The following is a 23807-nucleotide window of genomic DNA, read 5'->3' as shown; positions in this document are numbered from 1 at the left end:
TGTACCTGAAAATAAACACCTAATTGACATAAAAAAGGTCTCATTGAGAGCCAGGTTAAGATTTTTCTGCACGTGAGCCACCTGAAGAGCCTGCTAGAGACCCCAGGCGAGCTCCTCAATGATAATGGGTTTAATCACCTGTACCAGGTGCTCCTGGAATTGGGGGCTCTTCCCCCTCCTCGGCCTCCCTCCCTCCCACCTGCCCCTGGCTGCTGCCGTTTCCGCTGGCGGGTGGGGTGAGGGGCTGGGACTGAGTGAGCTGCTTCTGCCCTGCAGGTATCGCTCTCCCGGGTTCCACGTGCAGTCCTGGTATGACGAGGTGAAGGACTACACTTACCCCTACCCGAGCGAGTGCAATCCCTGGTGTCCGGAGAGGTGCTCGGGGGCCATGTGCACGCACTACACACAGGTAACTCAGGGACTGGCCACCCCCTCAGCCCTGCACCCCAATCCCAGTCATTCACCCCTGCCCCTGGGGGACTGGTGCCAAAACTGTTAAACCTCTGTGCTGTTATTGCCTTAATTTTTAAAAATTCAGTTCTATGCAAAGTACAGCTGGTAGCATAAGCTGTTTGCTACCAGCAAGGCAAGAAACTGAGTGAGCACTACAAACTCTTTTTTTTTTAAATTTGAGACAGTGTCTCCCTGCTACCTGGGCTGGAGTGCAGGGGCATGATCTTAGCTCAGTGCAGCCCCCAACTCCTGGACTCAAGCAGTCCTCCCACCTCAGCCTCCTGAGTACCTGGGACTACAGGTGTGCACTACCAGGCCTGGCTAATTTTTGTATTTGTTTTTTTTTTTTTTTTTTTTTTTTTAGAGATGGGTCTGGCTACGTTGTCCAGGCTGGTCTCAGATTCCCAGGCTCATGTGATCCTCCAGGCTCATGTGATCCTCCCCGCTCAGCTTTCCAGTGTGCTGGGATTAGAGGTGTGAGCTACTACACCCAACCGAGAAATCTATGGCAATCTGACATTGCGGAGCATTTTCATTGTGTAGGAGTTTGTTTGCTTGCTTTTTCTTTTGAAATGGAGTCTCCCTCTGTCACCCAGGCTGGAGTGCAGTGGCATGATCTTGGCTCACTGCAATCTCTGCCCCCCAGGTTCAAGCAATTCTCCTGCCTCAGCCTCCTGAGTAGCTGGGACTACAAGCGCACGCTACCACGCCTGGCTAATTTTTGTATTTTTAGTAGAGACAGGGTTTCACCATGTTGGTCAGTCTGGTCTCGAACTCCTGACCTCGTGATCTGCCTGCCTCAGCCTCCCAAAGTGCTGAGATGACAGGCATGAGCCACTGCGCCCGGCCCACTTGCTTGCTTTGTAATGAAATGCATATATCTTCAATGGGTTGGGGACTAATATCTGCTTCCCCAACCCTTCACCCTTCAGTGCCAGCACCTTATACATCCAGGCCAGATTGTATCCCCCTTTTGTGCCTTGTCCCTCGAGCTGTGACACACAGATGTCATCTTTTCAGATAGTTTGGGCCACCACCAACAAGATCGGCTGTGCTGTGAACACCTGCCGGAGGATGACTGTCTGGGGAGAAGTCTGGGAGAACGCAGTCTACTTTGTCTGCAATTATTCTCCAAAGTAAGACGAGTTGATGCAGTTGTATGGGGTAGGGGTTGGGATGTGTTTGCTTGCCGTGGAGCACCCAGTGAAAACTGGCTTGAGCAACGAAGTCTTCATTCTCTCACGTAACAAGAAATCTAGAGTTTGGTGCATCTGGGTTACCTTAAAAACTCAGCAATGTCAACAAGGACCCGGGTCCTTTCCGTCTTCTTGCCGTACCATTCTCTCCTCAGGGTCCCGAGATGGCCGCAGAGCACCCACATCACATCTCCCCAAGTAGAAGGAAAGATGGTCAAAGGGCCAAAGGGCTCTCTCCTTAGGTCTTTCGCACACTGGCACACTCTCTCCTTATCTTGGCCAGAATTAGACCAATCATAGATGAGGGGAAACAAGATTGCCCCAACTGGCTTTGCAAGACGTCCTCTGAGACCAATTGAACGAAGTCAGAAGCGGGAATAGCTGCTGGCTGGGCAGCCAGCATGACTATTTTTCTCTGAAAATGTGCAGTAGACAGCACCCTAGAAAACACGTGTTCACACAAAGCCTAGCTTTTCTGTTTCCCTCCGAAGAGGGTCCTCATGCGGCCTCCAGATCATGGTGCCTCCTCCGCCTATAGCATGCTCGGATCGTCAGTGTGGTGTCCAACCCTTGACTCATTTGCTCATGGGACAAATATGTGCTGATTCTTGGAGAGCCACTCCCCCAGTTCACGGCCTGAGGTTTGCATGCTGGCCGCTGGCCACCGCTGTGCTCGCCCCGTGCACTGTGTAGCATGGGCCCCGGGGCATGTTTGCTCAGTGACTGAATGAAACAGCAATGACCTCATGTATTTGTCTTGGGTCAGGAGTGGTTATGAAAAGGTGGGATGAAGGGGGAATCGCTGAGGTTGGGAGGAAAAATAGAAGCTCTCCCAAAACCATCTGGCGTGCCTGCAGTGGCGTGGCTCAGCAGCCCACATGGATAAGCGCAGCGGGTGTGTCATTGCCTGAGAGGGACGCGGGCCCCATGCAAAGGCAGCAGACTGGTCCAAGGTGGTGGAATTCCCGGCCCAGTGGCAGTTGGGGAATGAGGAATCATTTGACTTGATTCTATAAAAAAATAGACACTAGAAGGTCCTATCAGAAATGAAATTCCTTCTGTAGCAACCCCCTGCTTCCTTAAAAAAAGGAATAACCCATGTATGGTAAAATCTACTCATCTTAAGTATACAGCGTGACACAGTTTCACATGCATTATTCTGTTGGGGCTGCAACAACAGATGCCACAGCTTGGGCAGCTTACACATCAGACTTTTATCTCTCACCATTCTGGAGGCTGGAAGTCCCCTGGATCAAGGTGTGGCGGATCAAGGTGTGGCAGCATCGGGCTCCAGTGGGGACTCTCTTCCTGGCTCACCAACAGCCGTCTTCTTACATGGTGGTGAGAGATGAGAACACCAATCCTATTGGATCAGGACTTCACCTGTTGACCTTATTTAACCTTAATTAGTTTCGTCAAGGCCCTATCTCCATGTACAGTCACATTGGGGGTGAGGGCTTCAACACTGGGATTTGCGGAGACACATACTAAAAGTCCATGGCAATAGCCCTCTACCCGTGTAACTACCATCCAGATGGAGATGGATGGTGTCTCCCGTGCCGCAGAGCCTCTCTCGTGCCCCGCAAAGTGACCACCATTCTAGCATCTTTCCCATCAGTCTGTGGTGTCTGGTTTGGGACCTCACATGAGGGGGGCTACACAGCACACTCCCAAATGGTGCCCCCAAATGGTATTTTGCTCAACATCACATTGGTGAGGTCTCCCCAGGGTGGTGTGTGTTCACTGGTTCTTTCCTTTTGTCCGCTGCGTATTACTGCGTGCTGTCCATGGCCTCTTTCTTAGAGAGAGGGCTTGAACCCCTGGGCTATGCAGGACACTGTCTCAGGCACCAGGGTGGGAAGGGTGGCTGGGAGGGTGGGTTTGGGTATGGTGGGAGGTCAGATCCCTTGAGGGGGATTCTCAGCCCGATAGGGGGTGAGGTGGGTGTGTACATAGAGGGACTTGCACGTGAGGGAAGGTACTTCATGGTGCTATTCAAAAATTAAGGAGACTGGCCAGTGCGGTAGCACATGCCTGTAATCCCAGCCTCCTTTGGCCAAGGCAGGAGAATCGCTTGAGTCCAGGAGTTCAAGACCAGTCTTGGCAACTGGCAAAACCCCATCTCTACAAAAAAATACAAAAAGTTAGCGGGGTGTGGTGGTGCATGCCTGTATTCCCAGTTACGTGTGAGGCTGAGGTGGGAGGATTGCTTGAGCCCAGAAGGTTGAGGCTACAGTGAGCTGTGGTCATACCACGGCCCTCCAGCCTGGGTGACAGAGCAAGACCCTGTCTCAAAAATTAAGGAGATTGTTCATCTGTAGGACCTGATGCCCAGCCAGCCTTCCATCAATGCCAACCCTGAGTATTAGGGTTGAGCTGGGAGCGTCGGTGGTGTGGTTTGTCTGAGGAAATAGAGAACCGTAGACACAAGGGAAAATGGCAGGGGCAATGGGACGTACCCATGACAGGACCACAACCATCTGAGAAACTTACTGGGCTTCACCCAGAGACAGGATAGGCTCTGGGCCCTCTCGGTCCCTTGGTGATGTTGCTTTTGGGGGAGTCATCCCAAAGGCCCCCAGGGATCTGAGCAGAGGGTATCTGAGTGGGGATGTCTTGTGGCATGGCACAGACACGGTCATTCTGCCTCTGGAATGTAAGGGGGTGGGAGAGGCTGTGTGCGGGTCATAACCCCAAACGGTGCCCAGCCCTGTCCTCCCTGCACTGCACAGCCTACTGCCCCTCCTCTGCCCACAGGCCCCTCGGGAAGGCCAGGGTGCTTCTGGGGCCGCGGGAGGTTCTAGACCACTCTGGTAAGGACAGATGCCTGTCAGACCCAGAGTGTGCTTTCTGCCATTTGTCTTCGGCCAGCACTGGCAGGGCCCCTCCCCTTCTTCCCTGGAAAGCATCAGAGCATTCCCCACACAAGCTTGTGGATTTCCCCAATTCTCGGAGCACAGCCTTCCCCATGAGTCAGGCGCCAGTCCGAGGGCTTCCCCACGGTCACTCCCTCAGTCTCACAGCAGGGCAGCAGCCCTGCTGCTATGACCCCATTTTGCAGAAAGGGAGACCAAGGCTGGGGCTGGAGGAGGCTGGCGGAGCGCACACGCTGGCAGCCTGGGGACCAACTAGGGAAGCCTGCTCTTCACAGCCCAGGAGCTGCAGGAAGGGCCTTGGGATTCGGCTCACCACCGCTACCTGGCCCCTGGAGAAAGCCTTTGGTGCAGCCTCCAGTTTTCCTGCCCCTGGGAACTCCAGAGGGAGGCAGAAGGCAACTGTGAACCAAGAGGGACCTTTGACCCAGCCCCTAGAATAGAGTGTGCCTAACTAAGGCTCTGAGCCTGACAGCCTGGGTTCAAATCCCAGCCCAGTCACTTGCTTGCTCTGTGACCTGGGGCAAGTCACTGAACCTCACTGTGCCTCAGTTTCCTCTTCTGCAAAAGTATTGAATTCTAGCTGTTCCCTCCTAGGGTGTTGGGGAGACGGGGTGAGGAACACAGTGAAAGCACAGACCAGGGATGGCGTGTGGTAAAACCTGGGAAACACAAGCCACCTCCAGACCAGGCTGGCTTTACACATTTGAGAAATGGCTTCAAAGGGAGTCCTGACGGCTTTTCAGTGCTAAGGTGGTAGGATCCAGGGGCCCTGACAGTGTTCGGAGCCGTGTTGGTGGACGGGGGGGCCACGGGGCCGACAGCCAGCCAAGGCAAAGGAACTGGGTGGAAGGGCATCTTGCAGCTCCCTTCTGCAGAATCGCTGGGATTCTGGAGCTTTCTAGACTCTCTGTGCATGGGAGGGGCCTGGGACAGTCACATTTCCCGCTTCCCACAGCACACACCTATCCCCTTGACCTGTCAGTGACGGTGTCCAGGGACTCAGGTGGGCCTTGGAAGAGGATCAGTCCCAAGGCCTCACGTGGTAGTTCCCTCTGACGGTTGTTTTTGGTCTGTCCTCAGGGGGAACTGGATCGGAGAAGCCCCCTACAAGAATGGCCGGCCCTGCTCTGAGTGCCCGCCCAGCTATGGAGGCGGCTGCAGGAACAACTTGTGTTACCGAGGTAGGAAATTTACTCCCAACACTTTTGCAATGAATTTTCCCTCAGTCTGAGTCATGCGACAGCGTTACATAAAATGGGGGAATTAAAGAAGTCAGAGTCACCCCTCCCGGCCCTATTGAAGACGCTCTCAGCACATTCCTCCCGCCTCCGTGATGAGCTGAACCTCATCTCCAGGGTCTGGGCTCAGCTTCCAGGCCCCTGGAGAGCCCCACTGCCCCGAGACGTGACTTCCCATGGGCATCCAGGCTCTGCGGATGCTGGACACAGCATTAAATGCAGACGTACTGCTCACCCTCATTAGCGTTCACAGTTTCATATGAAATAGGCCAGGGGCCGGGCACGGTGGCTCACACCTGTAATCCCAGCACTTTGGGAGGCTGAGGCAGGAGGACCATATGAGGCCATGTATTAGGGTTCTCTAGAGGGACAGAACTAATAGGATATATATAAATATATATATATGATTTATTAAGGAGTGTTAAACTCACGTGATCACAAGATCCCACAATAGGCCATCTGCAAGCTGAGGAACAAGAAAGCCAGTCCGAGTCTGGAAGTGGAACAACTTCAAGCCCAATGTTTGAGGGCAGGAAGCATCCAGCACGAGAGAAAGATGGAAGCTGCTCCCAGCCTCCGTCTAAATCAGTCTAGTCTTTTCACCTTTTTCTGCCAGCTTTATATCCTAGCTGTGCTGGCAGCTGATTAGATGGTGCCCACCCAGATTGAGGGTGGGTCTGCCTTTCCCAGCCCACTGACTCAAATATTCATCTCCTTTGGCAGCACCCCCACAGACACACCCAGGATCAATACTTTGCATCCTTCAATCCAATCAAGTTGACACTCAGTATTAACCATCATAAGCCCACCCCTTGTCAACTTGAACCCACACACATCTCCTGAGATCATCTATAATCTTCAAATAAAGACAGTAATAAGATCCTAATTACACCTAACATAATAAAACTATCCTTCGTAAAACTGGAAACTCACCACCAGTCCCCAACCCAAATGCTATGACATAAAGTTAACAATACTTAAATGTGGATATGAAGTTAATAGATCTTACGTCCCATGATAAAGGAAAAGGGAAATAGCATGAAGGTATTTTCTTAGTACAAGTGTATACGTGCACAAACATGTTTTTAACGAAAGGAGGAAATACTCATAACAATTACAGTCCTCGTATCTGCAACTGGTCACGTGGTCATAGCTGGTATTGATGACCACCTTCTTCTGCTGCCCATTCTGTATTCCCTTTGCCTTCAGCAAGCACCTCAGCAGGTCTTGGTTTTTTTCCTGGTGGAGTGACCCAAACCTTCATTCCTAAAGGGACTGGGCTATTCGTAGTCCTGCCTGGATTAGGCTGTTGTAGTTTCCCATTGACCTTAATCACAGGACATGGTAGTACTAAGAGATGCCCCAAGGGCTCTCCTGTATTCCACACATGCTCTTCCTTACCTCCACGGTGGAGCAGTAGACTGATTTCATCTTGATAGTCCACGTCAATCACTCCAGCCAACACTGTAACTCCCTTCTTAGCCTGTTGACTTAAGGGTAGGAGGAGCCCAAAGTGTCCAGGTGGCAGTCTTAGCTTCCAGTGTAATGGAATCATTGTTGTGTCTCCTGGTGACAGCGTTCCTCCCTCTGGAACTAAGACCTCTAAGCCAGGAGAAGGTAATGTCTCAGGAACAGGAAGGAAACATTTTGCTAGTGGGTCTCTAGGGGTGAGGGTAACTGATGCCACTTCCACCTCCACCCCTTCATTCCTGAACTCATGAATCTTGGCTATGGGAGAAACAATACCATATATTGGATGCTGATTGAGGGCATACATGGCCTTCTGGAGAACTTTGCCCCAGCCCTGCCAAGTATTGTCACCTAGTTGGCATTGTAATTGTGACTTCAAAAGGCCATTCCACCGTTCTATCAATCCAGCTGCTTTAGGATGATGGGGAACATGGTAAGACCAGTGAATTCCATGAGCATGAGCCCACTGCCACACTTTTTTAGCCATAAATTGAGTGCTTTGGTCAGAAGTAATACTGTGTGGAATACCAGGATGGTGGATAAGGCTTTCTGTGAGTCCACGGATAGTAGTCTTATCAGAAGCATTCCACGCAAAATAGGCAAACCTGTATCCAGAGTAAGCATCTGTTCCAGTGAGGACAAACCTCTGCCCTTTCCATGATGGAAGAGGTCCAATGTAATCAACCTGCCACCAGGTAGCTAACTGATCACCCTGAGGAATGGTGCCATATCGAAGGCTCAGTGTTGGTCTTTGCTGCTGGCAAATTGGGCACTCAGCAGTGGCCATAGCCAGGTCAGCCTTGGTGAGTGGAAGTCCATGTTGCTGAACCCATGCATAACCTCCACCCCCTGCCACCATGGCCACTTTGTTCATGGGCCCATAGGGCGATGACAGAGGTGACTAAGGAAAGAGACTGAGTGGTGTCCACAGAATGAGCCATCCTCTCCACTTAATTAATAAATCCTCCTCTGCTGAGGTCACCTTTTGGTGAGCATCCACATGGGATGCGAACATCTTCACAGTTCCTGACCACTCAGAGAGGTCCATCTTCATCCCTTTTTCCCAAATTGCTTTGTCACCAATTTCCCAATCATGCTTCTTCCAAGTCCCCGACCATCCCGCCAAACCATTGGCTACAGCCCATGAATCAGTATAAAATTGCACATCTGGCCATTTCTCCTTCATGCAAAGTGTACAACCAGGTGCACTGCTCGAAGTCCTGCCCACTGGGAAGATTTCCCCTCACCACTGTCCCTGAAGCATATCCTAGAAAGGGGCTGTAGGGCTGCAGCTGTCCACTGTCGGATGGTGTCTGCATATCGTGCAGAACCATCTGTATCTGTGAACCAGGCCCTAGTCTTCTCTTCGTCTGTCAACTGATGATAGGGAACTCCCCATGAGGTCATGGGTGCAGGCTGGGGGAGAGAAGGCAGGGTGGCAGGAGTGGAGACCAGGGGCAGTTGAGCCACTTCCTTATGTAACTTACTTGTGCTTTCAGGACTTGCTTGAGCCCAATCACATATACCACTTCCATTTGATGATGGAATGCTGCTGTGCACGACCCACGTTATGGGTCAGAAAGCATCTAGTTCGTGATAGGCAGTTCAGGTCACATGGTGACTTGATGATCCATAGTCAAACGTTCAGTTTCCACCAAAGCCTAGTAACAGACCAAGAGCTGTCTCTCAAAAGGAAAGTAGTTATTTGCAGAAGATGGCAGGGCCTTGCTCCAAAATCCTAGAGGCCTTGTCTGTGATTCACCTATGGGGGCCTCTCAGAGGCTCCAAACAGCATCCCTATCCACTGACACCTCACGCACCACTGGAGCTGCTGGGTCACAAGGCCCATGTGGCAGAGCAGCTTGCATAGCAGCCTGTGGCAGAGCCTTCTCCTCTTCTGGACCCACTCAAAACTGGCAGCCTTTTGGGTCACTTGATAAATAAGCCAGAGTAACACACCCAAATGAGGAATGTGTTGACTCCAACATCCTAATTGGCCCACTAGGCATTGTGCCTCTTTCTTGATTGTAGGAGGGGCCAAATGCAGCAATTATCCTTCACCTTAGAAGGAATACCTTAACAGGCCACACACCACTGGACCCCTATAAATTTTACCGAGCTAGAAGTTTCCTGAATTTTAGTCGAATTTATTTCCCATCCTCTGGTATGCAAATGTCTCACCAATAAGTCCAGCGTGTTTGCTACTTCTTGCTCACTGGATCCAATCAGCAAAATGTCGTCAGTGCAATGGACCAGTGTGGTATCTTGCAGAAGCGAAAGCAATCACATTCTCCCTGAATCAGATTATGACACAAAGCTGGAGAGTTTATATGCCCCTGAGGTAGGGCAGACCAAATATATCGTTGGCCCTTCAGCTGAAGGCAAATTACTTCTGGTGGGCCTTATGGGCAGGAATGGAGAAAAAGGCATTTACCAAGTCAATGGCTGCCTACCAAGTACCAGGAGATGTGGTAATTTACTCAAGCAATGAAAGCACATCTGGTACAGCAGCTGCAGTTGGAGTCACCACTTGGTTAAGCTTACAATAATCCACTGTTATTCTCTAAGATGCATCTGTCTTCTGCACAGGCCACATGGGAGAACTGAACCAGGATGTGGTGGGAATCACCACCCCTGTGTGTTTCAAGTCCTTGATGGTGGCACTAATCTCTGCAGTCCCTCCAGGGATGTGATATGGTTTTTGATTTACTATTTTTCTAAGTAGAGGCAACTCTAATGGCTTCCGTTTGGCCTTTCCCATCATGATAGCCCTCCCCTAACTGTAAGGGAGCCAAAGTGGGGGTTCTGCCAGCTGCTAAGTATGTCTAAGCCAATTACGCATTCTGACACTGGGGAAATGACCACAGGATGAGTCCAGGGACCCACTGGACCCACTGTAAGCCAGACCTGAGCTAAAATTCCATTCATTGCCTGACCTCCATGAGCACCTACTTTAACTGGAGGACCACAATGATGTTTCGGGTCCCCTGGAGTCAACACCAGCTCAGAACCAGTGTCCAGCAGTCCCCAAAATGTCTGATCATTTCCCTTTCCCCAGTGCAGTTTCCCCGGTACAAGGCCAGAGGTCTCCTTGGGGAAGGATGGGAGAAAGATTAACAGCATAAATTGTTGGTAACATAGTAGGGTCCTTCCTCGAGGGGACCTGGCCTCCCCTTCATTCAAGGGGCTCTGGGTCTGTAAACTGGCTCAAGTCTGGAAATTTATGGAGGGGCTGTGATTCTCTGTTTTTATAATTCAAATTACTCTTTTGTCCACTTGATCTGGAAGTTTTCTGCTTATATAAATTAAGTGGGAATGCAGTAAGCTTCCTATCAATTTCACTTCTAGGAGCAGCACAATTAATTAGTCAATGCCAGGACTCTACACGAGTCAGACTATTCTGATTGCTGCTTTGCCTCTGCTGTCCATTATGGTAGCTATGCACACCTTGCTTTTGACGGTTGAGTGCTGCCACTTGGCCCCTGCCACCTTGGGATCCAATCATTCCCATTGCATTTAAATTTTGTAGTTGAGTGACTGCGGTTCCTACTGTTAGAGCTGATGTACAGAGAAAAGCAATTACAAAGATGCAAGTGCTGCCTTTACAAATCTATTTCACAAAGCATTAGTCAAGGGTATATCTTCTGGGGATTCTCCTGGCTGGGATGAGTAGGTCCAAAGTGACTAATCCACTCTACCATCCCAATCTCCTTAAGACTTTGGATCCCTTCCTCTACATTAAACCAAGGGAGATCAGGCATTTCCAGCTCACTCATGGTGGGCCACCTTGTAATCCATATTTCAGCTAACCAAGCAAATAACGCAAATAAAAACAGTGAAGAACCTTTTTTTAACTTCCTGAGCTGCACCATTAAATTAAATGAAGAATCCCTATTTAGTTGGCCGAAATCAATAAATTCAGCCTAATCCAACTCTATGTTCCTTCCACCATTATCCTACACCCTTAATATCCCTTCCCATGACTGTTCTCCAGATTTCTGCTTATATACATTAGAAAATTCAAGCAGCTCTTTTCGAGCATAGCATACTTCCTCATGTGTCACACTCTGAACCTCCCCTCTAGGGGCCCGCCGGGACTTTAGTCTAGTTATAGGTCTAGAAGCAAACAGGGATGTTGGGGTTGGCTCCTGAGAAGAATCAATATTATCTTGCCTGGCAGCTGCCTCAGGGGAGGCCAGCACTGTTGCCTCAGGCAGCGCAGGGTTTATCCCCTCAGACAGAGGTAGAAAGGTTGGTGGCAGCATGTGTCAGGGAGGAGATGTTGCCACTGCTGGGGATGGGGAACCTGTTTCTTCTGGCAAAAAAGGTTCATCAGCGTTTATAAGCTCAGTGTCACCAGCTTCATCAGGGTCCTCCCACACATCCCTATTCCAAGTTTCAGGGTCCCATTCTTTTCCAATCAATGCCCTCAGTTTAATAAGTAGACACCTAGCGAGGTGTCTGTGCATGCACCTTCATTGCAGGTCAGCCACTTGCATGAGAAGAGCTTGTGTCTGTTTTTCCACAATTTCAGCTCTTTCTCTACAGGAGATAAGACTCACTCAGGGCAATCTTAGCAGATTTGAGGCTCAGCATCTGCTTCTGAAGCTGGAAGTTAGAATCCCTGAGTTCATCATTTTCTTTCGTCACTTTGTCCAGTGAACATAGAAGCAACCAACCAGCTTCATTATGTTCCTTGGTTCTCCACATATAGTCAAAGGTATTATGTCTAGAGTCACTGAACTGCTTCCCTCTCATGAGCGCTGAATCAGGAGTGTCAAATGCAATTATTTTGCATAACTCTCCAAATAGCTCATGCCAAGGACTCCCAGTGTTCTCCATACTATTAGAAGTAGAGTCCTTAGTATTTTGGGGTACAGTCATATTAAGCAGCCAACTCCAGAAACCTTAAAACCAATGAAAGAATTCCATCCTTAATATTCTGTTCCTCTAGAACGACTCCTGGTACCAAAATCTGTATTCGTCAGGGTTCTCTAGAGGAATAGAACTAATAGGATATATATAGAGAGAGGAGTGTATTCAGAAGTGTTAAACTCACACAATCACAAGGTCCCACAATAGGCTGTCTGCAAGCCAAGGAGCAAGGAAGCCAGTCCGAGTCCCAAAGCTAAAGAACTTGAAGTCTGACGTTCGAGGACAGGAAGCATCCAGCATGGGAGAAAAATGTAGGCTGAGAGGCTAAGGCAGTCTAGCCTTCTCACATTTTTCTTCCTGCTTTATATCCTAGCCGCTATGGTGGCTGATTAGATGGTGCCCACCAAGATTAAGGGTGGGCCTGCCTTTCCCAGACCACTGACTCAAATGTTCATCTCCTTTGGCAGCACCGGCATAGACACACCCAGGATCAATACTTTGCATACTTTGCATCCTTCAACCCAGTCAAGCTGACACTCAGTATTAACCATCACAGCCCAGGAGTTCCAGATCAGCCTGGACAACATAGTGAGAACCCATCTCTATAAAAAATAAAATAGAAAATCAGCCAGGTGTGGTCACATGCACCTGTGGTCCTGGCTGTGGCCTGAAAGGCTTAGGTGGGAAGATCGCTTGAGCCCAAGAGTTTGAGGCTGCAGTGAGCCATGATGGCACCACTGCACTCCAGCCTGGGCAACACAGCCAGACCCTAACTCTAAAAATATAAAACAGACATTTGCACAAGAATGTAAAAGCAAACAACGTGATATTCCGAATGAGCTCACTAGTGGGAAGCACCTGCAACACAGATGGCTGGGCAGGATCAGGCCTCCCGGGCCGTTTGGCCCTTTACTCCTGTGTCCTTGTCCCCATTGGCCTCCCCTTCATGTGTGTGTCTTGCTCGTGCTCCCTGACTGTGCTAGAGGTTTCTTGCCCCCATTCCCTCAGCTGTCAGGACTGGAGCTGTTGGAGGCGGTGTGATTTTCTACCTACTTCACCTTTTTTTTGAGACATGGCCTCCCTTTGTTGCCCAGGCTGGAGTGCAGTGGTGCAATCTTGGCTGACTGTAGCCACAACCTCCCGGGCTCAAGGGATCCTCCTGTCTCAGCCTCCCGAGTAGCTGGGACTACAGGCACATGCCATCATGGCTAATTTTTTAAGTTTTTTTGTAGAGATGGGTTCTCACTATATTGCCCAGGCTGGTCTCAAACTCCCAAGCAATCCTCCCTCCTTGGCCTCCCTAAGTGCTGAGATTAAAGGCGTGCACCATCACGCCCGCCCACCATTTCTTCACTGGTTCCCATTTAGGATGTTTCCACTTCTGCTACTATAAATAACACAGGTTTCTGGTGCCTAAAACGTTTGTCATGTTTTGGGATATTTCCTCAGGCTCCCAGAAGTTATGTCCCCGACGGGGGATGGCTGGGCCATGGGGCTAACCATGCTCTTGTGGCTCAGGCTTTGTGTGTGTGTGTGTGTGTGTGTGTGTGTGTGTGTGTGTGTCTGCATTGGCAGCCTTGTCATGACCGAGAGGACTTGCAGAGAGTTGGGTGGGCTCTGTTGGCAGGGGAGGGTGGGGTAGATGTGGGATCAGGCTGGTGGGCTCTGGAGTGAAGAACAGGTGGGCTAGATCAGGGGTCCCAGCCCCTCAGGACCCAGGTCCTCTGTTGTCCCAGCCAGCTGTTCATGGCTGACTGCCCACTGGGGAGAGGAGACATCCTAAGTGGGGATGGGGCTGGAAGAAGGAGCGATCTGAACACTAAGACAGACCATCTGGGTCTGGATCATGTATCACCTGTGGCAGTCCTGGTGTGACCCCCGCCTCCAGGGAGCCTTCCTGGACTTCACAGACAGACAGTGCACCTGCCCCATGTTCATCACCCCCCAGACTCCTTGGGAACCTTGATCGTCCTGTCGTCTTAGCTGCCAGCTCACTCCAGGGCCTCTGGGGGCACGTGGCAGGGGTGTCTTGTGTGTTGTTTGGATAAATATGCCAATAGCCACAGAGGGGCATTTTCAAAGAACAAATGTGTCCAGAGGCCTTAGATGCCAGTTTACCTCCACCAACACAGCCCCATGTATTAACTTCTAAATTTTTGGTGGAAAGTATCCAACTTTCCGTGGCAGGAGCCCAATTTCCCTAGCTAATCATGCAGCAAGTCTCCCCTGAAACAGCTTGTCTGTAGAAGCTACTTACCAAGAGCATATCCAGGAGGCCTGGTAAGGCCTTGACCTCTAATGGAGATGGAGCAGGGATGAGGATATAAAAAAAGAGGTATTCTCCCCTCTCACCCCTGCCTGTGTGGTGATAGAAGGCACAGGCTTCGGGGAAAGGTGGTTTGACTCCCAGCCCAGCTACTTCCCAGCTGTGTGAGCCTGGGCAGGGCCCTTGCCCTCTCTGAGCCTTCTTCCTCATCTGTGAAATGTGGCCAATCATGCCTCCGAAGGCAAATGGGAGGCTGACAGGAGAAAATGCCAGGGATGGCTGGGCGTGGTGGCTCATGCCTGTAATTCCAGCACTTTGGGAGGCTGAGGCGGGTGGATCACCTGAGGTCGGGAGTTCAAGACCAGCCTGACCCACATGGAGAAACCCTGTCACTACTAAAAATACAAAATTAGCCAGGCGTGGTGGCACATCCCTGTAATCCCAGGCTGAGGTAGGAGAATCGCTTGAACCCAGGAGGCGGAGGTTGTGATGAGCCGAGATTGCGCCATTGCACTCCAGCCTGGGCAACAAGAGCAAGACTCTGTCTCAAAAAGAGAGAGAGACAGAGAGAGAGAGAGAGAGAGAGAGAGAGGAGAGAAAGAAAGAAAATGCCAGGGAGTGCCCAGCCGGCATCTGGTCGGTGCTCAGTGAACGTTAGCTCTGAGTGTGGTCACCAGGTTTAGAACCAGGAGGGAATCTGCAGAGTGACATAGACAATGCCCTGAGACTCCGGCCCGGAGCAGAATAGGGCACAAAATAACCTTGCCATGACCTCTGCACGGAATTTCCCCAGGCCCGTGCGGGGCCATACAAAGTGTCTTCATTAGGAGGTACTCGGATCCAGCCCATCCTGCGGGTAAAGCCTTCTACTTTTCACATGTGGGTGTGAGAGCCAGGACTGTCTGTCTGCCCATTTTCTTAAATAGAGAGTCCTCAAATGCTTTAGACCGCTTTACCAAACTCTATTCAGCTAAATAAAGCTGCGATTATGAGGTCTCAACATCCTAAAGGCCAGTGGAAGAAAACCCGGCTTATTCTCGAGCCAGCTCCCGCTCTCAGTGAGGGCAAGCCTGAATAGCCTCATTGACGGGAAGAACAGACACGCACCCAGGCAGCTTCTGCAAACCCGGTGTCTTCCTGAAGCTTCCACAGATAGCTTTTGCTGCCAGAGGTGTTTTCAGAGTTCTCTTTTTGAATGTCTTTAAGCTCTGTTGCTGGACATATGCTCTTTTCTTTAGGTGACGGGATTCTCTGGGGCTTTTGATGATTCATGCATTTGGTGAATTTTGTTGAGCAACTGCTGTGTGCTGGGGCCCCTGGCCTCTGGAAGTTTGCAGCTGGTGGATGAGGCAGGTGGTGGGGAAATGACAGCTGCGAGCAAGCTGCTGGGGAACAGTACAGGGTGACCCATGAGCACATCCAAGATTAGAATTGGGGCTCAGAATGGCTTCCCACCTTCCGACTTAAACCCGTCCCTTCCCCTTGTGGGACAGGACCAGCCTGGGGTGGTGGTTGTAGGGTAGTGAAACTGGCCAGTGAAGCAGCTATACCCCAGCCTGGGAAGGCGTCAGGGAGTCAGTCAGTCATTTGCCCCTCGTTTGGCTGTTTGGTGTTGTGTGGACACAAAACACTTGCTCTGTCCTTTAGCAAAGAAAGCTCATGTATTTTAAGAAGCGGAAATAAGACTTAGGGATTGAGGAACACTTGATGAAACTTGGATTTTTTTTTTTGAGATGGAGTTTCACTCTGTCACCCAGGCTGGAGTGCAGTGGCACAATCTCCACTCATAACAACCTCCACCTCTCTACCTCCCAGGTTCAAGCAATTCTCCTGCCTCAGCCCCCCAAGTAACTGGGAATACAGGCACCTGCCACCATGCCCAGCTAAATTCTGTATTTTCAGTAGAGACAGGGTTTCACCATCTTGGCCAGGCTGGTCTCAAACTCCTGACCTCAAGTGATCTGCCCGCCTCGGCTTCCCAAAGTGCTGGGATTACAGGTATGAGCCACCACACCTGGCCCTGAAACTTGGATTTTAATCCAAAACCACAAAGAGACCCGCGAGGGAGCTCTAGTTATTCTCCTTGAAATTGTTGTCACCCAAATACATCTATTACCCTTTTTGCTTGGGGAACTTGGAGGCCACAGGTTTCCAGCTCTGGTCCAAAGACATCTGTTGGGGCACAGGAGGGGCGTGTCATAAGTGAAGATATTAACAGTCCCCAGCAGAGATGCTCATGAATTTGTCTTTGATGAGGCCGCTCTGGCAACTGAAAATAGCAGTTTCTTTGCTTTAGCTGGAGTTTACAGATTGGTATCCTGCTGGTCTGATTGCAGGTTCTGGTGAGCAGTTTGTAGTTGTCTTTCAGGTTGAAAACTGGAAGATAAGCTAACTGAGGTTTAATAAGTGCCATCTGTTTGGTTAATTAAAATGTTTTACAACATGGGTCATGGTCATAGTTGGAGAAATAATAATATACCATGTCCTTGAATAAGGAAAAGATTGTTCTTTTGGATAGTCGGATAGTTCTACATGTTGAGTGTGACATTATTGGACAGGAAAACTCCAGTACAGAAGTAACAGTTGAGCTGGTTAAGTGGCCCTGACTGGCAGGGGGAGAGAAGGGATGGAAATGGGCTGGTGTGAGGTGCAGTTGGGGTCTAGGAGCACTGAGGCTGGCTTTTGTGCGCCATGATGGGTGCATCATGAGGAAGACCCTTCCCCAGTGAAAACCCAGGGATAGGGAGGGGACTTCCTGGGAGTCCACCATAGCTTTGGGCCAGCGGCTGAGGAAGTTTTTTGTTTTGTTTTGTTTGAGACAGAGTTTCGCTCTTGTCACCTAGGCCGGACTGCAATGGTGCAATCTCGGCTCACTGCAACCTCCACCTCCCGGGTTCAAGCAATTCTCCTGCCTCAGCGCCCCCCAAGTATCTAGAATTACAGGCGCCCGCCACCATGTCCAGCTAATTTTTGTATTTTTAGTAGAGACGGGGTTTTGCCATGTTAGCCAGGCTGGTCTCAAACTCCTGACTTCAGGTGATCCGCCCACCTCAGCCTCCCAAAGTGCTGGGATTACAGGCGTGAGCCACCATGCCCGGCCTGAGGCAGCTTCTTGAAGTTGCTTCTTGGGGGCAGAGGGTCAGGTGGAGGAGGAGATGGGACAAGATAGCATTATGATAACCCAGGTGTGGGCGGGAGGCCTGCTAACCTCTGGGCAGCCTGGCTGGTCTTGGGTCCAAAGCAAACGCGGTGAGTGGAGAGCGTCCCCATCTCATCTGGGCTGGTAGAATTCCACCTGGCCAGGTCTGTTCTGAAATGTAACTTTCTCTTTGCCACTGAAATGATTCTTTGTAAAACCAAACCTCAAACACGTTTAGTTTTCAAATTGCTTTTTTTTTCCCCCGAAGTGCGTTTTTGTTGAATCCCAGTGTGTTATTTTTTTTCCTCCCTCTCCAATATTAAGAAGAAACCTACACTCCAAAACCTGAAACGGACGAGATGAACGAGGTGGAAACGGCTCCCATTCCTGAAGAAAACCATGTTTGGCTCCAACCGAGGGTGATGAGACCCACCAAGCCCAAGAAAAGCTCTGCGGTCAACTACATGAGTGAGTTCGGGCCCTCCTCCACCCCACCTGCCCTCCCAGCCGCCTCCAAAGGGGACAGGGTGGGTGGAGGAGGGGAGCTAGTGGATTTAGGTCTGCAAATCCACAAACAGTGGGAAACAGGGTGCGGCGAAGCTTATGGAGGCACGACCGTAAACGATATTTTTAAGTCATTTCAAAAGCAAGCATTGGCCGGGCGCGGTGGCTCAAGCCTGTAATCCCAGCACTTTGGGAGGCCGAGACGGGCGGATCACGAGGTCAGGAGATCGAGACCATCCTGGCTAACACAGTGAAACCCCGTCTCTACTAAAAAAACTACAAAAAACTAGCCGGGCGAGGTGGCGGCTCCTGTAGTCCCAGCTACTCGGGAGGCTGAGGCAGGAGAATGGCGTAAACCCAGGAGGCGGAGCTTGCAGTGAGCTGAGATCCGGCCACTGCACTCCAGCCTGGGCGACAGAGCAAGACTCCGTCTCAAAAAAAAAAAAAAAAGCAAGCATTATAGGACTTGCCCTTGGGTGGCATTTTTTCCCCCCAGACAGGTATTTTAAGGTTAGACCTTCCCTTGTCCTTTCAGAAGGGACCTGGGCTGAAGTTGGGTTCCTCTGGAAAGCGCTGGCACCTCAGAGGGCAGGAAGCATCTAGGCTGGCTCTGGCAGGTTCCGCTCCTTCCTCACCAGGTCCTGGCTCTGGACTCAGTTGGCGCATCCATGAAGTAGGGGATAGTGGTGCCGCATCAGGGTTGCCCGGAGGATGAGCTGCAGCAACGCGGGTCACCCAGTGCCAGCTGAGGCCTCCCTGTACATTGAGATAATTGCAGAGCTGCCTACAACTCTTTTTTGAGATGGAGTTTCGCTCTTGTCACCCAGGCTGGAGGGCAATGCACGATCTCGGCTCACTGCAACCTTCACCTTCATGGTTCAAGCAATTCTCCTGCCTCAGCCCCCTGAGTAGCTGGGACTACAGGTGCCCACCACCATGCCCAGCTAATTTTTGTATTTTTAGTAGAGACGGGGAGATGTTTCCCCCTGAGACTTCAGGAATCCCCAAAATATTGGGGATTGCTCACCTCTGGCCCTTTGGCTCCCCGGGCACCTCAGCTCCCCAAGCTTTTGTTCTCCCTGCCTTCACCTCCCCATGGTGGAGTTCAGCTCACCTTCAATTTCCCCGGACACTGCTGCGGGACCTCATTCGCACCCGCTGTTTCTGCAGGCCTGGGGCTGTGGAGGGGTGTTTTCACTCAGGCGGGGCTGGAGGCCTGAGCTGGATGCCGTTGGCTCTCCCCGTTTGCTCCACAAGCCTCAAAGGCCCTACAACTGGACCCCTCTTGGAGGAACAGCCTCACACCCGCCTTCTCAGAGCCCCTCTCTTCTTTTCATAACTCCCGTCTCCCCTGCCCCCACCAGTCTTTCTGTCCTCCTCAAATGTCTTTCTCTATGATGCTGGAGCATTCTGTAGCTTGCTTTGACCAGGAAATATGCGGAGGCCTCGTCCATCCAGGAGTTCAAAATGGTGCCATTGTTTCTTTTAATAACATATGTTTACATCCCTTTTCAAACTATAACATGACTCCAAGACTGATATGTTCCCATAAAATAAAGCAAAAAGCTTTGCAAAAGGCATCTTGGCGATGGGGGAGATGACTCAGGTGAGCCTGGCTGGGTCCTCCGCCCCACAGACTCGGAGCAACGTCCTCCCTACCCCCTCAGGAGTCCTGCCTTGCAGAGCCCTGTGGGACCACAGGCACATAGTGTATGCCAGGCACCCTGCCAAGGCCAGAGTGCACTTTCTCTGTCAATGCTCACAAAAGCCCTTGGAGGTGGGTACTGTCGCTGCCCCCGTTGTTCATATGTGGAAATTGAACCTCAGAGGGGGAAGTAACTTGTCCAAGGTCGCTCTGCTACTGTAAAGCGGTGGGCCTGGGGTCTGAGCCCCCAGCGGAAGCCTTCAACCATCAGGCATCACCCTTGCTCTTAGAATAGCATGGATTGGATTGCAGAATGTGCCAAAATGTCCCTCAGCACGGGGAAGGGTCTTCTCATCCTCCTGCTTTCGTGCCGTGATGTGTATTTCTGCACTTCTCTCCTAGCCCAAGTCGTCAGATGTGACACCAAGATGAAGGACAGGTGCAAAGGGTCCACGTGTAACAGGTGAGCCTGTGCTGGGCTGTCCTGCCACTGTGGCCTCTGAGGCTGTGCTGGGCTGTCCTGCTGTTGCATATTTAGCAAGCTACTCTCACCAAGCAGAACAGGGGTTAGGGCTGGGCAGTGTCCGGGCACGTGCTCACCTCGGCCATTGGCAAATCTTATGGGAATGCTGCAGGATCTGAGCAGGCTGCTCCCAGTGGGCCCCACTGGACGGATGGGCCACCCCTGTATCCCCTCCATGGTAGATGAATAAATCCATCTAGCTGATGCAGTCACTCAGATGACGAACACTGTCTGCCAAAAAGAACGAGTTTGGTTTTGGCAGTGTGACTGCTGGGCTGTTCTTTGTGGTAGTAAGCAGCCAACAGGTGCAGCCGCCGCATGCATACCCCCAGAGTCAAATGGGAAAACCATGTCATTGGGAGAGGGGACCTTGCTCATCTTCCTACAAATTCTGGCATCAGTTTGCCAAAAGCTGAATTGAGTTATTTAAAGCACATGTTAAAAAGGGAAGGTAGAATCTTCGGTTTTATATCACAAGGGTTTGGAATTTAGTTTGCCAGGAGAACACTTCACTTAGATGTTGGCAGGACTGTGATGAGAGGGGCTTGGAGGCTTGGAGCAGCCAGGATGAGGCGGCTCAGTGGGCTCACATGTGGTGCTGTCGTTTGTTGGTGAAATGAGCCCAATGTGTCAACAGTCAGCGGTGGAATAACAGTGCCTAAAACCTCGCACTCAGTGTTAGGGTAGCACCTGCATGTCTCCATGCTGGGCGAATTGGGGAAAAACAGGCAGTGCCTGGCAGGGGCCTCTGCCGTGTGCACTGCCCAGTGTGGGCTGCCAAGAAACTGGAGGTGTCCTTTTGTGGCGATGCATCTTTCTGAACGCTAAGCGCATCATGAGAGCTTCTCCCCTGAGTAGTACTCAGTGGAAAAAGGTGAGCACGTGTTGGAGAACATTCCTTGTCAGACAACATCAAGGCAGTTCCAGAGCTGGGGTGGGTGGGGCACTCCCCACACAGGGAGGAGGCGGGAATCTGTCCACACGAAGGCTGTTAGAGGCCTCCAGTCAAGAAGAGTTACTCAGCCCCAATCTGCCATGGTGGGAGCATCCTGAGTCTCGCTGTAGAAGCCGCCCACAGTCTGGCACACCTGTTTTCTGTTCATGGTGCTTTTATAAAAATAATAGTCAGTGGGCTTTTTCTTCTGACTTGAAAAAGTATCTACGCTCATTGATAATGATTCAAGAAAACAACAAAAAGGTAGAAAGAAAAAAATGTGTCCCAAAATCTCATCAATACCAGTAGCAATTTGATGTATTTCCTTCCAGTCTTTTTTTCTGTGCACAGATGAGGCTAATGCTGCTTATGTATTTTCCTTTTCTTTTCTTTTCTTTTCCTTTTTTTTTTTTTTTTTTTTTTTTGAATTGGAGTCTTGCTCTATCACCCAGGCTGGAGTGCAGTGGCACGATCTCAGCTCACTGCAACCTCTGCCTCCTGGGTTCAAGTGATTCTCCTACCTTAGCCTACCAAGTAGCTGGAACTACAGGCTCACACCACCACATCCAGTTCATATTTTGTATTTTTGGTAGAAATGGGGTTTCACCATGTTGGCCAGGCTGGTCTCGAACTCCTGACCTCAAGTGATCCACTTGCCTTGGTCTTCCAAAGTGCTGGGATTATAGGCATGAGCCACTGTGCCTAACCTGCTTATGTATTTTTACTTAGTATTTTCCAAGTATTCCTCACAGACTTCATGCTCAGTGACTGCGTGATACTCTGACATACGACTGTACATGAACGTGTTTAGCCATTGCTTTGCTATCTGCTGGCTTATTTCCAGCTTTTCACCATTATAAACAGTTGGGGCCAGGCACAGTGGTTCATGCCTGTAATCCCAGCACTTTGGGAGGCCAAGGCGGGTGCATCACTTGCGGCCAAGAGTTTGAGACCAGCCTGGCCAACTGGTGAAACCCCGTCTGTACTAAAAATACAAAAGTTAGCTGGACATGGTGGCACACCCCTATAGACCCAGCTACTCGGGAGGCTGAGGCACAAGAATCGCTTGAACCTGGGAGGTAGAGGCTGCAATGAGCCAAGATTGCGCCATTGCACTCTGGCCTGGGTGACAGAGCGAGCGAGACTCTGTCTCAAAAATAAAAAAGAATAAATAAATAAATAAACAGTTGAGATATGCTTGCAGGTCTGGCTTTCTGACTTTTGCTTGGAATATATATTTACAAGGGAAACTGAAGAGCTAATGGATATAAATGTTTTTAAGTCTTTCTTAAAGGTTTTCTTAAACATCAGAGTGATTTATACTTCCATGAATAGCAGCACCATCATTGAGTTTTACCCTATTAAAAAATCCTTGCAGGCCGGGCATGGTGGCTTGTGCCTGTAACCTCAACACTTTGGGAGGCCAAGGTGGGTGAACTGCTCGAGCCCAGGAGTTCAAAACCAGCCTGGGCAACATGGGAAAACCCCCCCAAATTAGCTGGGTGTTGTTGTGCATACCTCTAGTCCCAGCTACTTGGGAGACTGAGGTGGGAGGATCACCTGAGCCCAGGAAGTTGAGGCTACAGGGAGCTGTGATCGTGCCACTGCACTCCAGCCTGGGTGATGGAGTGAGACTCTATCTTGGGGTTTTCTTGTTTGTTTGTTTTTTGGGACTGAGTCTTGCTCTGTTGCCCAGGCTGGAGTGCAGTGGCACAATCTTGGCTCACTGCAACCTCTGCCTCCCGGGTTCAAGTGATTTTCCTGCCACAGCCTCCCTCAGTCCCAAGTAGCTGGGACTACAGGCACCTGTCACTACACTCAGCTGATGTTTGTATTTTTAGTACAGACAGGGTTTTGCCATGTTGGCCAGGCTGCTCTCGAACTCCTGACCTCACGTGATCCGCCTGCCTCGGCCTCCCAAAGTGCTGGGATCACAGGCGTGAGCCACCGCGTCTGGCTTTGTTTGTTTTTAATGAAAAAAAAAAAAAAAAAAAAAGACTATGGTTGACCTTCTATTTCTGTGGATTCAACTAGCCTCCGATTCAACCAACCTTGGATTCAATCAACTGCAGATCAAAAATATATATTTTTAAAGTGTATGGTATTACAATACAATGATAAAAGACTGGTACAAATTAAAAAAAAAATACAGTGTAACAACCGTCTACATAGCATTTACCTTGTGGTAGGTATTATAAGTAATCTAGAGATGCTTTAAAGCATACGGGAAAAGACCAAAGGTTATACACAAATACTAGGACACTTTACACAAGGGGCTCAAGCATCTGCAGACTTTGGTATCCTAGGAAAGTTCTGGAACCAATCCCCCATGGATACCGAGGGACAACTGTATTATGCTTGTGTGAATATAAACTTCAGTCTGCACCTGGGTAAAGTCTGACTTGTCCAGAAACAATGGAATCTGCATAAATGAAGCTTTTCTATATTTAGCAATAGAGCTATCGATGAAAAAAATGATAAACTCATTGTGAGATGTAATCAACTGCTTATCTCTGAACATCATTTTGTTTCTTCCTTGTCAGGTACCAGTGCCCAGCAGGCTGCCTGAACCACAAGGCGAAGATCTTTGGAACTCTGTTCTATGAAAGTGTGAGTGTGGCCAGTCCTCCTCTCCATGGCTTGTGTGGGATCCCGTTGCATATGTTTAAAGCAGGTGGTTGGCTTTAG

The 23807-nt window shown here is 50.2% G+C and overlaps 1 protein-coding gene across 1 annotated transcript in view; it reads left to right on the top strand.

Annotated features, from left to right (window-relative positions):
• The window catches only part of CRISPLD2 (cysteine rich secretory protein LCCL domain containing 2), a 92810-nt gene that overhangs the window by 29651 nt on the left and 39352 nt on the right, over positions 1–23807 (top strand). Inside the window, exons 4-9 of the mRNA XM_010355623.2 lie at positions 277–409; positions 1474–1589; positions 5606–5706; positions 17838–17981; positions 20065–20125; positions 23663–23729. Of these exons, the coding sequence (XP_010353925.1) occupies positions 277–409; positions 1474–1589; positions 5606–5706; positions 17838–17981; positions 20065–20125; positions 23663–23729 (622 nt within the window). The remainder of the gene's footprint in view (positions 1–276; positions 410–1473; positions 1590–5605; positions 5707–17837; positions 17982–20064; positions 20126–23662; positions 23730–23807) is intronic.

This window comes from Rhinopithecus roxellana, chromosome 20 (assembly GCF_007565055.1).
Source record: "Rhinopithecus roxellana isolate Shanxi Qingling chromosome 20, ASM756505v1, whole genome shotgun sequence".
In the NCBI taxonomy this organism is placed as follows: domain Eukaryota; kingdom Metazoa; phylum Chordata; class Mammalia; order Primates; family Cercopithecidae; genus Rhinopithecus; species Rhinopithecus roxellana.
The sequence above is the reverse complement of the archived record's forward strand: the minus strand, read 5'-3'. Positions and strand labels throughout refer to the sequence as shown.